At 38.7% G+C, this 13,202-nt stretch overlaps 1 protein-coding gene across 15 annotated transcripts in view; it reads right to left on the bottom strand.

Annotated features, from left to right (window-relative positions):
- LOC138759053 (phosphatidylinositol 4-phosphate 5-kinase type-1 gamma-like) overlaps positions 1 to 13,202 on the bottom strand; it is a 115,830-nt gene that overhangs the window by 37,164 nt on the left and 65,464 nt on the right. For 14 of the 15 annotated variants that reach the window (XR_011354621.1, XR_011354620.1, XR_011354618.1 and 11 more), the window contains exons 10-14: positions 10,761 to 10,809; positions 9,023 to 9,107; positions 8,563 to 8,724; positions 4,758 to 4,911; positions 581 to 613 (exon numbers count right to left, since the gene is read on the bottom strand). Coding sequence is in view for 3 of the 15 variants with exons in the window: in XM_069928901.1 (XP_069785002.1) it covers positions 581 to 613; positions 4,758 to 4,911; positions 8,563 to 8,724; positions 9,023 to 9,107; positions 10,761 to 10,809 (483 nt within the window). In the remaining 12 variants the exon portion in view is untranslated. The remainder of the gene's footprint in view (positions 1 to 580; positions 614 to 4,757; positions 4,912 to 8,562; positions 8,725 to 9,022; positions 9,108 to 10,760; positions 10,810 to 13,202) is intronic. The other variant, XR_011354622.1, reaches the window with a different exon arrangement.

Consider the following 13,202-nt stretch of genomic DNA (forward strand, 5'->3'; position numbering starts at 1 on the left):
TCTCATCCCCATTCTTCCAAGGTCCCATCCTCTTCCACCCACATTTCCCTTACGGGATTCTTACTCCCTCCGGCCCAATCTGATCTCTCATTATACCACTGTTATTACCTTCTCTTCTAACCAGATTCCTGGCCAATCTTTCTTTGTTGCCACATCAACCCCCTCCACCCATCAGCACTCCTCTTTCTCCACCTGACCCCTTTCTTCATCTTGGTTTGCTTCCCTCCCCTTGTCTGACTCCACCCATTCAACTGCTTCTGTGCATCAATGTCCATGAACAGGTAATTTACGACAATATAAGGCTTCATGGATGGGGACATGGTTCACAATTCCTTTCCAGCCCCTGTCATCATCGTGGCCATCTTCCCTTTGCACTCTGACTCTTTCAGATGGGTTTTGGCCCAAACTGTTAACATTTGTTTTCTCCCACTGATACTACTCAAATGGCTGAGTTCCTCAAGTAGGTTATTTTCCACTCATCTCTATAATGCCCAGACATGTCCATGAATCAGCAACTAAACAGGTAAAATAAAAAAAAACACAATACAATGTATAAAAAAAATTAACGTTTGATTCTCACCCAATATCCTGCACTGATGAAAGTGTAGCTTTCCTAAACAGATTTAGAAAAACAACAATAACTATAATATATTGATTTTCCACAAATAATAAAACAAGGATGAGAACAAGGGCATGACAGAGATGTAATGATCTTTACAGATGGATCTAATACCATGCAAAATTAATAATGTTAAATTTTGACACAATGAAGCCTTATATATCCTAAATTACCTGTATTCACATCTTCTGCAAAGTTTGAACATCAGGAAATTAAAGCAACCAATTGGGCATGAGATTTGAATATTTTAAGGGTGGTGAAAAAAGAGGGAAAGTGGAAATTCAAACTTGAAGAGAGATTCAAGCACAAAAGGATAAATAAAACGGTTCTCCCAGTTGTTTGATTTTATCTCAACATCTCTCTATATTTTGCCTTCACTGACTCCAATGATGCTCCATAAAACCTTCCTCTTCAATCAAAAGTTAACATAAGCCCCATTATGGCTTAATAAACATTTTATTTGGTAATGCTTTTGTGGAGCATTCCAGAATGGGTTCATTACATATATGGGGCATTTATTCCAAGTGCAACAGCATCAACTACTGTTTCAGTTATTTTCCTCTACTGATTTTTCAGAATTTGGACATGACTTAGGTCTTTATTGGTAAACCTCCTGTCGTCACAGATAGCACAACAGGCACTTTCCTGGTCTCCACCCTATGGTCTTTATTTGGTGGAAAAGCAAATTTAATCAATCCTGTTTGACAAGAAAAATGAATTCTGAGAGTGAATGATCGATGAGCAAAGAAAATGTTAAGACAACCATGAGGCAATAGATTAAAAGCTTAAAATTTTGGTTTGACAGGAATTAGAACATGGGTTGATTTGAAATTGCACATTTAATGTTTCAGCTGATTGTCTAAATTGCATTAAATAAAAGTTTTATGCTGTTTACATGTGCAATTGGTAAATTTTAAAACATATTTTGGAAATTTATTCTATACAAGGTAAGTAGTCTTTCTTTGGCTTGGCTTCGCGAACGAAGATTAATGGAGGGGTAATGTCCACGTCAGCTGCAGGCTCGTTTGTGGCTGACAAATCCGATACGGGACAGGCAGACACGGTTGCAAGGGAAAATTGGTGGGTTGGGTTTTTCCTCCTTTGTCTTTTGTCAGTGAGGTGGGCTCTGCGGTCTTCTTCAAAGGAGGTTGCTGCCCGCCAAACTGAGAGGCGCCAAGATGGACGGTTTGAGGCGATATCAGCCCACTGGCGGTGGTCAACGTGGCCGGTCAAAGTAAATAGTAATGTGCTATTATTTCACCACGATTTAATTTTTGGAGTTTCCATTTTTTTTGTTGCCTTTTTATTTTTCCATAATCATTGCACTCGTAAGCTACCATAAAAACAATCAGTTACCTTTCTGCTTTTATACAGTATATATTTTATGCACCTTTTAAGGAGATCATAGATAAAATATATGTTTAAATATATAGGGGTATTGTTTAAAAATGATTGTTTGATTAGTCGGATGCATTTTCCTCGATGTTCTGCCTAGCTTACCTCAGCACCCAGCATGACGGGATGAAACCCAGTACAACAGCTTTCCCTCCCCAAATGATACATGCATTAATCTAGATAGACTCCTGAAATTTGGACCAAAATGCACTTACCCAAATTTAATTTTTTTTGGTTAAAATTTAGACATACATCATGGTAACAGGGCATTTTGGCCCACGAGTCTGGGCCACCCAATTAACTTATACCCCTGGTACGTTTTGAATGGTGAGAGGAAACCAGAATCTCCAGGGAAAACCCATGTAGTCACGGACAGACAACATGGGATTTGAAACCTGGTCCCGATCGCTGGCGCTGTAACCACTATGCCAACACAAAGAGCAAAGAGGCAAATGATTCTGTTAGAACACCCTATGAAACCATGATACTAACAATATGATGAGATTTGACAATTTTATCCTCTAAATTCTAATTCTGTCAGAAAATGAGATTTATTTATGTATGTTCACAAACTAATCAGAGCTAGACTGTACATCTAAGACAAATTGTGTAATTAAAACGGGAAGAAATCAGAAAATTTCCATTTCTCTCATCAATTCTGAAAGTACGAGTTTGTAAATTCTCCAAACTATTACTACTTGAATTATACATTGTTTGTCACATTGTTTTGTTTAAAACAGCAAAACAAGTCAGCTTTTACAGATGGAGGGAAAATGTAGCATACTCCTCTTCAATATTGCAAAGAGCTGGACATCAAAGAACATGGTTCCATAGATTCCTCAACTTAAATAACAGTTAGCTAATTACGGTGGACAATGAAGATTTTTCTTCCTGAACACTTTTTGGTGTATTTTAATCGATTTTGGGCTGCTGGTCATGAAAATCGTCTGAAAATGATCCTATCACATACCATATTTTTAAGAAATATATAACCCATTTTGTGATTTCTAGTCATATTTTAAGTCTACTTCAAGTCGACAAAACTATGAAGTGCAACCTGCTGATCTGGGTACAGTCAGTCTCAAAACATGGTGAAATGTTTCGCCAGGACATTGTGACTAAGGAAAAGCGGCATCAGGGCAACTGGAATCCATAAATATTGGCCGACTATTGTTGGACACTGACATCCGGCATCAGATGCCAAGTACAAATGAAATTCACCAGCGAAACACTTTTAGTTTAGTTGAACTAGCACAATGTGTCAGCATCATTATGTGATCAAACATGCTAAATTCAATTAAAGTTCATTTAATGTTTCTCCAGCTTCCAACATGATAGAGCAAATCTGAAGTTATCTTTGTGTTCAGTTTAAAGTTGTCTATTATAATCCACATTTTCTGGAAGCAAGTCTTTTGGGAAAAAAAAACTGTTGTCCAGTTGTATTCAAAGGCAACATCCACAAATGAAGTAAATTTGGACCTCAACTAGAATTCCATCCGAACAGTTTCCAACAGGAAACACAGGATAACAATACTTATATCACATGAAAGGACCAAACAGTTTTATGTGTATTGTCTAACACATGACCAACATGTACTGTATATTTGCTCTAGCAGTGACTTTCACCATTGACGACAATACTAAATAGTGAACTGTGAATAATAAAAAGATTGTTTCTACTCTCAACCAATTTCTGTTCTGATTCATGTTCATTGTAAATGTGTTTGGTTTTGGGATTTTTTCCAAAATGTGGTACACTGGACTTATCAAATGTTATTTACCACTTTGTCCTTTTCTCCAAAACCTCTAAATTGGTTTGCAGAAATTCCTTGGTATGGTTGTGGAGGGTTGTCTTATAAACCAACCTTGCTGACCAATACCTTTATTCTAATACTATGCAATTTATTACAATGAAAATAATAGTCCCCTGATATCAGTTATTATAGAATAAGCATCTGAGGGATTTCCAACCAGTAATCCACATACTTTACATGGATCTGAACAATTGAGAAATATTACAGCTCATAACTTTTCTGAAAGTTCATGACCAGTCCTGTAAATTCAGAGTCAGTAAATGTGTTTTGACCTTTCCTAGACAGAGGCAATGAGGTCCCCAAGCTCAACAAGAATATGCCTGGAATGGTGCTCAAGAAACCTGAATAACCTTTTTGAACAAGAGAGTTTTTCAAAGCTTTATAATAGGAAGTTCAACCATTGATTTTTCATTCATGTCCAATGCAGAGGAAAACATGTTAGAGAACCTTTCTCTTTCGTTACTGTGAACATGTACGGAAAATAATACTTTAATGCTGTACAGACACGCATGTATGTCTACGTGTATACACACACACACACAAACACACACACACACACACAAACACACACACACAAACACACACACACAAACACACACACAAACACACACACACACAAGATGCTCACAACTCGCAAGTGCACACAAACACATCTCCCCTCCCCTGATGTTGTAATTGCTGAAGTAACAGATATAGTCAAGGCCATCTCCAATCTGATAGCAGAAAAAATACAATTGGTCGTTGATAGATTATTTCCTATTTATGAGGGTCCTTATTAATGTAGGCCGAGAATTGAAGGGACACTAGACCTTAATGTAATAATAATTAGCAGAATGTCCAAATGCTTGCCCGGAGATTTTTTTTTAAGACTCAGGAGAATAAGGAAGAAAGAAACATCGACCAAAAAAAAAACCCAGAAAGCTTCATACCTGTAACGATGACGATGCTCTGAACCTTCTGATGCTGACTGTTCTGTAATTGATAAAGATGTTGTTGATGACAGGGTTGTTGCTATTGAAGCTGTTGTTGCTTCTTCAAATGAAGGTGGCGTACAAGGAAGGAGATCTGGTCGGCCTAACAACCCTAGAAAAATCGAGAAATTATGAAAACCAACAACGAAGAAGAAATTTCCTTTACTAAGAAGCACATTTTTTAAAAAAATCTAATGAAAAACAGAATGACGAACACCAGTCAATGTTAACACCTTGTCACCTGATTTCATTTAGCTAAGAACAAAGAAAGGGCTTCAGATGTTTTCCATAACGTGATTAAAGAGATGGTATATGTAGCAATCGAACAACTGAAAAGTGGCAAAGCAGCAGGTATGGATGGAATCCCCCCCCAGAGGTCTGGAAGGCTGGCGGCAAAACTCTGCATGCCAAACTGCATGAGTTTTTCAAGCTCTGCTGGGACCAAGGAAAGCTGCCTCAGGATCTTCGTGATGCCATCATCATCACCCTGTACAAAAACAAAGGCGAGAGATCAGACTGCTCAAACTACAGGGGAATCACGCTGCTCTCCAGTGCAGGCAAAATCTTCGCTAGGATTTTCCTAAATAGAATAATACCTAGTGTCGCCGAAAATGTTCTCCCAGAATCACAGTGCGGCTTTCGCGCAAACAGAGGAACTACTGACATGGTCTTTGCCCTCAGACAGCTCCAAGAAAAGTGCAGAGAACAAAACAGGACTCTACATCACCTTTGTTGACCTCACCAAAGCCTTCGACACTGTGAGCAGGAAAGGGCTTTGGCAAATACTAGAGCGCCTCGGATGCCCCCCAAAGTTCCTCAACATGGTTATCCAACTGCACGAAAACCAACAAGGTCGGGTCAGATACAGCAATGAGCTCTCTGAACCCTTCTCCATTAACAATGGCGTGAAGCAAGGGTGCATTCTCGCACCAACCCTCTTTTCAATCTTCTTCAGCATGATGCTGAACCAAGCCATGAAAGACCTCAACAATGAAGATGCTGTTTACATCCGGTACCGCACGGTTGGCAGTCTCTTCAATCTGAGGCGCCTGCAAGCTCACACCAAGACACAAGTGCAACTTGTCCGTGAACTACTCTTTACAGACGATGCCGCTTTAGTTGCCCATTCAGAGCCAGCTCTTCAGCGCTTGACGTCCTGTTTTGCGGAAACTGCCAAAATGTTTGGCCTGGAAGTCAGCCTGAAGAAAACTGAGGTCCTCCATCAGCCAGCTCCCCACCATGACTACCAGCCCCCCCACATCTCCATCGGGCACACAAAACTCAAAACGGTCAACCAATTTGCCTATCTCGGCTGCACCATTTCGTCGGATGCAAGGATCAACAACGAGATAGACAACAGACTCGCCAAGGCAAATAGCGCCTTTGGAAGACTACACAAAAGAGTCTGGAAAAACAACCAACTGAAAAACCTCACAAAGATTAGCGTATACAGAGCCGTTGTCATACCCACACACATGTTCGGCTCCGTCTACCTGCAGCACCTACGGCTCCTAGAACGCTTCCACCAGCGTTGTCTCCGCTCCATCCTCAACATTCATTGGAGCGACTTCATCCCTAACATCAAAGTACTCGAGATGGCAGAGGCCGACAGCATCGAATCCACGTTGCTGAAGATCCAACTGCGCTGGGTAGGTCACGTCTCCAGAATGGAGGACCATCGCCTTCCCAAGATCGTGTTATATGGTGAGCTCTCCACTGGCCACCGTGACAGAGATGCACCAAAGGACTGCCTAAAGAAATCTCTTGGTGCCTGCCACATTGACCACCGCCAGTGGGCTGATATCGCCTCAAACCGTGCATCTTGGTGCCTCACAGTTCGGCGGGCAGCAACCTCCTTTGAAGAGGACCGCAGAGCCCACCTCACTGACAAAAGACAAAAGAGGAAAAACCCAACACCCAACCCCAACCAACCAATTTTGCCCTGCAACCGCGTCTGCCTGTCCCGCATCGGACTTGTCAGCCACAAACGAGCCTGCAGCTGACGTGGACATTTACCCCTCCATAAATCTTCATCTGCGAAACCAAGCCAAAGAGAGAGATATGTGTTTACAAACTTCTTAAAGATCTTTAGATTAGAAGAATTCTTTTATACTGCCAGCTTTTAAAAATTGAGACATCAGTCCAGGGAACTATGATGGTGCACAGTATACATCTCATGGAATTGATCTGCCCATCACACGCCTACCATTCTGGTGGAAGAGATACCCAACCATATCTGCAAAGGTACATTGTAGATTATTGCATAGACCTGAAACTCGTGCAATCAGTAAGAAGCTGCTACAATGTGCGTGGTGCATTATTTGTGTAATGAACATGGATTTGCTTGCAGCAATACCAGAACAACTGCTGTTTTAACACAAATTAAATAATCTTGGACTTCAGGTGTCAGTTTACAAAAATTAAATAATTCTATTTGAATACAAGACTTACGAGGAGAACCAATTTTTCTAAATAGATTTATTTGCATACTGGAGAAGGGGTCAAATTCGTAAACTGTAATTGCCATATGTACAGTGTTATACCAAAATACAAGTATAGTTGTATTTCCTTCAATCATAACAGATATTAATTGAAGGTAAAACAGTTTTTGGCATTACCACATAGAGGTTCTTGGCCAATATGAAAGACAGTAAGAATATTTAAACAAAATTCAATTCAAAACAAAACTCATAAATTTGTAGTGATAAGACTGCATTTGGATTACAGAGTCCTTTAGCCTGATTTTTGGAATAGGTTTTGAAAAATATTCTGAAAGTTTAAGGGAAGAGGATTCTTTCCAAAAATAGGCTTAAGACAATGGGTTTGTTAAATTTAAAGGTGATGTCACTACCTGATAAATATATATGAAATCATGAAGAGTCACATAGATAGATTATCTTCATTTGATTTATTGAAAAAGATCAGAATGTTATCATCTTTGAACTAAATAGACCCACTGCCTTAAGCCTGTTATGAAATTCAAGTTCAGGTTAGGTATTAATGAGTCATTTTAGCAAAGGAAAATAGAGCTACGGAGTTAAGATAATTTTCACAAATTATCAGATCATGCCATTGACCACTGATCATCTGAATACTTAAATTGGACCAACTCCACACTGAGAAAGAGATCACATGTTGGAGTGAACAGAGAAATACAAGCATAGTTGACATGATCTGCTGGACTGCTTTCAACTTATCAAGGAATTCAGAGGGGAACTTTGCAGATGTAATTGGCCTTCAATTTTCAAAATGCATCGGGTAGAATATTGTGCTATTCCAATAGCAAAACGTTGCAGGTGACAAAAATGTGAAATATAAACATAAAATTCTGCAAATATTCAGCACATAAAGTAACATCTTCCAAGAGAAAATAAAATTCCAATGGAAGATCATCAATTTGCCCAGTTAACTAATTTTCACTCTCTGCAAATACTATTTCCAGAATCTTCATTTTAATCACACAGCAGTAGTTGAATGAAAGGAATCCTACCATAATGCTTCAGCCATTAGGACTGTGAAGCACTGTGAACCCTGCCTAAAATTTTTTACATGCTTGCATCAAATATATTAGTATTACAAGATGCTTGTATTTGAAATGAACGATAAACTCTCCATTCAACATCATGTCAAAATAATGCAAATATTTTGGAGCATCTGTGGCAAAATAAACCAGTCCATTTGAGTTTAATACCATGTTACATCAAATAAAAACGTTCAATTTTCTCCACACCTAATTATGAGACATTTTCATATTCACAAATACCTTCATCTTCAAGAGTTGGGAAGCTCCTGGCTCCTCGAAGATCATACCGCTTCTCTTCATCTTCAGTAGGAATCTGACTGGCTGAAAAGGCTTGTCCTGGGCCAACATATTTTGGAATTGGTAGGGAGACTCGTCCTTTCTTGGATGGGGATGACTTCAATGCTGTGAAATATTGAAATACTAAATGTGTATCTTAATTAATCACTTCTATTAACATTAATCTCAAGGTTAAAAGATGAAAATCAAAAATTATGGAAACACTTTGCTGGCTTCAATGAACCCCAGGATAAATAGGGGATATATAATCTGATGAGAAAGTAGAACAAATTAGCATTTGGCTAATTATTATAAAGTTACTTGTCCAATAGACACATAGAACCTGACATGGAAAAAAAAGTTTCTAAGCATCCAAATTCAGCCCTTCCAAATCATCTCCAAAGAGGACATAATGTTTACTTACATGAAGACTTTCTGAAGACTGTGTTGCTCATAAATTTATAAAATCTTTCAGCATAGAAACTTGGCCGATGCACTGACACAGTGTCCTGTAAAAGTATCCAAGGAAAGAAAGTGTTTATATGGAAATTGTATTTGCAAATCTAAGAGAGCTGACATGTAGCTAAATCCAATCAAATATTAACATTTTAAACACCACACATCAAGATACCCAGATGTCTTGAACATTGAGTCTTTTTCAAGTTGTTAGAGACACACGAGGCAAAATAATGAAGCATGTCTGACTAGACACCCTAGATTTTTTTAAAAATTCAGAAGTGTGTTTCTAAATTAACCCCGTCTTAAGTTCAGTCAGGGTAGTAAATAACCTCAATACACCTGAGATGAAGAGAAATTCCTACTCCTAATCTTAATGAAAGAGGGCAGATTTGTGTCATTAATTTAGTACAGGTGCACAGACCAGTATATTCTGTTTAGAGTCAAATAATCTGGTCACTGGGGGCATGGACACACAAAGGATTTACACAGACATGTTTTGGTTGAGTTCTCCATGAAGAGTATCAAAAAGACTGTTAAAACCTCAAAACCAAGAATCATTTCACCAAAAATGGATAAAGCAAGTACCAAGAGTCCAAGGAAACAAAAAAACAAAAACCGAGGAAGCTTCTACTCAGCCAGGGACAGCCCAAAAGGGAGCAGCACAAGAGTGGCCTTGGGACTGGCTGATCCTGGCAGAGCTGGAGAGTTGGGACAAAACCTAAATATTATCCTGGAGAAAATAGAAAATTTGTGTAACCATTTTACTGGCATTGAAACTGAAATAAGAGACATGCCAGAGAGGATGACTGAATTTAAAGAAATTGTTGATGATTTAATGCAAGAATGACTCAAGTGGAAATTGACTTGCGAAAACACGTTAAAAGCTATGGAAGAAGATGCGAAGAAATGGGATTCGGACCGACAAGATATACTGGACAAGATTGACTACGTGGAGAACTTCAGCAGACGTAACAACATCTGAATTATTGGATTGAAAGAAAAGATCAAAGGGAGAGACCTAGTGAACATCTTTGAAACATGGAACATGCTGTGAGAAAATAAATTCAAAGAAAAGTTACGGGAAGAAAGGGGTCACTGGGCCCTCGGATTCATAAGAGCTGGTGATCAGTGACCATGACTGGTCCTGGTAAGACTTTTGAGTTACTGGGAATGGGAGAAATTCTGGGAGTAGCATATGAATACTCTAAACAAAACAATGTCCACCCAAGATTGACCATGAAAAAGTGCTATTCTCTCAAGATTTTACCCCTTTGATTAAGCAAAGAAGAGTATGATGAAGTAAAAAGACAACTGCTAAAAATTTGAACTACTCAATGATATACTGCATGACTGAGGGTCGAAGTAGCAGAAGGTAATTGGCGATCTTTCAAGACCAAGAACGAGGAGGAAGATTTTTTATGAAGATTATGAAAACATTAAGGTTACCAAATAAGAAGCTGAGAAATATGTTTACTAAGTTAAAATTATATTTTTTGAACCATTGTTAAAAAGGAAATGGGCTTTTGGGATTTTCTGCTTACGTCACCATCCGGGCAGGAATATTGTATGTGCTTCTTAAAGGGGAAAAAAAAAATCACTATTATTTAAACAACCAAAAAGGTTTCACTGCTAAATAATATTTTTAAAAATTGGTATGGATAGAATATTAAAGTAAGTTGTATTGTTTTAAAATTAAAACTTACACCATCATGAACAAGCGCTTTCCAAGTATGTTCCAGTTTCTTGATCAACCTAAAAAATGAGTTAACAGAAAGTCTACAGACACTGTGATTGAAGGCCAATACAATTACCATCATTTTGTTTCCTTTCCTTCAGCTCCCACCCCCTTTCCCCTCCATTCAAAGAGCTATCCCCCCCCTTATCACCTCAGTATTTTTTCCTCCTATCCACCAACCCATATTCATCTATGAACCCTTGACTGTTGGTCTGTGGTCCTCCCCCTGCACCTTTGTTCCTCCTCTCACCCCACCCCTCTCCACCTTTTTATTCAGGAACATGCCTGCGTTTTGCATACCTTGACAAAGTGCTCAGGCCTGAAATGTTGGTTATCATTTGCTTCCTAAGATTGCTATGTGACATGAGTTTCTCCAGCATTTATGTGTAAGATACACGAATTCGTTTGTATTTATCTTGTATATCAGTTACTTAAATCAAGAAAAAGCTTTCCTTCAACATTAATATAAACTTTAACCTAAATCAGAAGTTTTAATGCTTGAATCAGCCATTAAAACCTACTCTTAAAACTGCAGTAATATTGTGTTGTTTAGAGATAGCACTTTGGGGATGACACGTTAAATTCCTCTCCTTAAGTGAGTATAATGAATTCAACAACAAAACTGAAGACTTTTCTTGTCATTGTCAATATATCGGTTTGTCCCTGGAGCAGCATTATTAAAGGATATCAAGTTACTAATCTCAGTACTTTTTTCAAAATCACGTGTTGGAAACATTGTAGCACACAGGACTCCCTGACTGGACATTGCAGCTTGGTCAAATATTGCACCAATCATTTCGATTTAGTTTTACTTTAGATATATTTAATAACAAAACACATTCTGAAAAGAGCATCAACAGACAAACAATTAAAAATTGTAAAGGTGCGATGTGCAAAGCTTTAGACAATAAAAAAAATCTTATTTCTTATCATTAATTTCATACATAGATGCCAGCTAATTTCAAGCAAGGTAACTGCTAGACCCAAAAAATTACTTTCGTTTACAAGTTAAATAAATTAAAATAAATCACCTCTTGTCTGCTAGTCAATGACGATAGCTTGAAATGCATGAGCATCATCAGACAATTTGGTAAAGTGCATTGCATAGGAACATAGGAAGAAGGAACAGGAGTAGGCCAAAAATGGCTCATCGAGCCTGCTCCGCCATTCAATAAGATCATGGCTGATCTAATTTATGACCTAACCCCTACTTGCCTTCTCCCCATATCCCCTAATTCCTCTATCATGTAAAAATTTATCTAACTGAATTTTAAATATGTTTAATGAACCAGCTTCAACCACTTTCCTGGTTGGAGAATTCCAAACATTCACTACTCTCTGGGAAAAACTACTTTTCCTCATCTCTGTCCTAAATCTACTCCCCCGAATCTTGAGACTGTGTCCTCTCATTTTAGTTTCCCCGGCCAGCACAAAAAACCTTCCTTCATCTATCCTATCCATACCCTTCATAATCCTATATATTTCTATAAGATCTCCTCTCATTCTTCTGAACTCGAGCGAATACAATCCTAGATGATTTAATCTTTCATCATGTCAACCCCTTCATCCCAGGGATCAACCTAGTAAACCTCCTCTGGGCCGTCTCCAAAGCCAGTATATCCTTCCTCAAATATGGCGACCAGAACTGGACACAGTACTCCAGGTGCGGTCTCACCAGTACCTTATACAGTTGCAACATTACCTCCCTACTCCTGAATTCAATTCCTCTAGCGATGAAGGCCAACATTCTATTTGCCTTCTTAATAACCTGCTGCACCTGTCACTTAACTTTTTGCGATTCATGCACGAGCACTCCCAAGTCCCTCTGCACAAGAGCATGCTGTAGTTTTTCACCCTTTAAATAATATTCAGCTCTTTTATTTTTCTTGCCAAAGTGGATAACCTCACACTTACTAACATTGTACTCCATCTGCCAGCCCTTTGCCCACTCATCCAGCTTAACTATATCCCTTGGCAGACTCTCTACATTCTCATTACAATTTGCTATTCCACTCAATTTGGTGTCATCCGCAAACTTGGCTACACCACATTTTGTCCCCTCCTCTAAGTCATCAATGTAAATGATGAACAGTTGTGGGCCTAACACCGACCCCTGCGGCACCCCACTTACCACTCTCCGCCAACCTGAAAAACTCCCACTTATCCCGACTCTCTGCCTCCTGTCGAACAACCAATTTCCTCTAAATTTACTCTAAAAACAAACAGCCTAGACAATCTTCAGCTGTGACACTCACATAATTGCTGACTTGGTTAATTGCCATAAGCCAAATTTCATAGTGTTTTAAAATTATTTATGGGTGTGGATGTAACTTTAAAGTTCAGCATATACCACACATCTCTCATTGTTTGAGTTGATAACATGTCTCCAAATCAGACAATCCATCTTGTT

The sequence above is a fragment of the Narcine bancroftii genome, chromosome 3 (assembly GCF_036971445.1).
Source record: "Narcine bancroftii isolate sNarBan1 chromosome 3, sNarBan1.hap1, whole genome shotgun sequence".
Lineage (NCBI taxonomy): Eukaryota > Metazoa > Chordata > Chondrichthyes > Torpediniformes > Narcinidae > Narcine > Narcine bancroftii.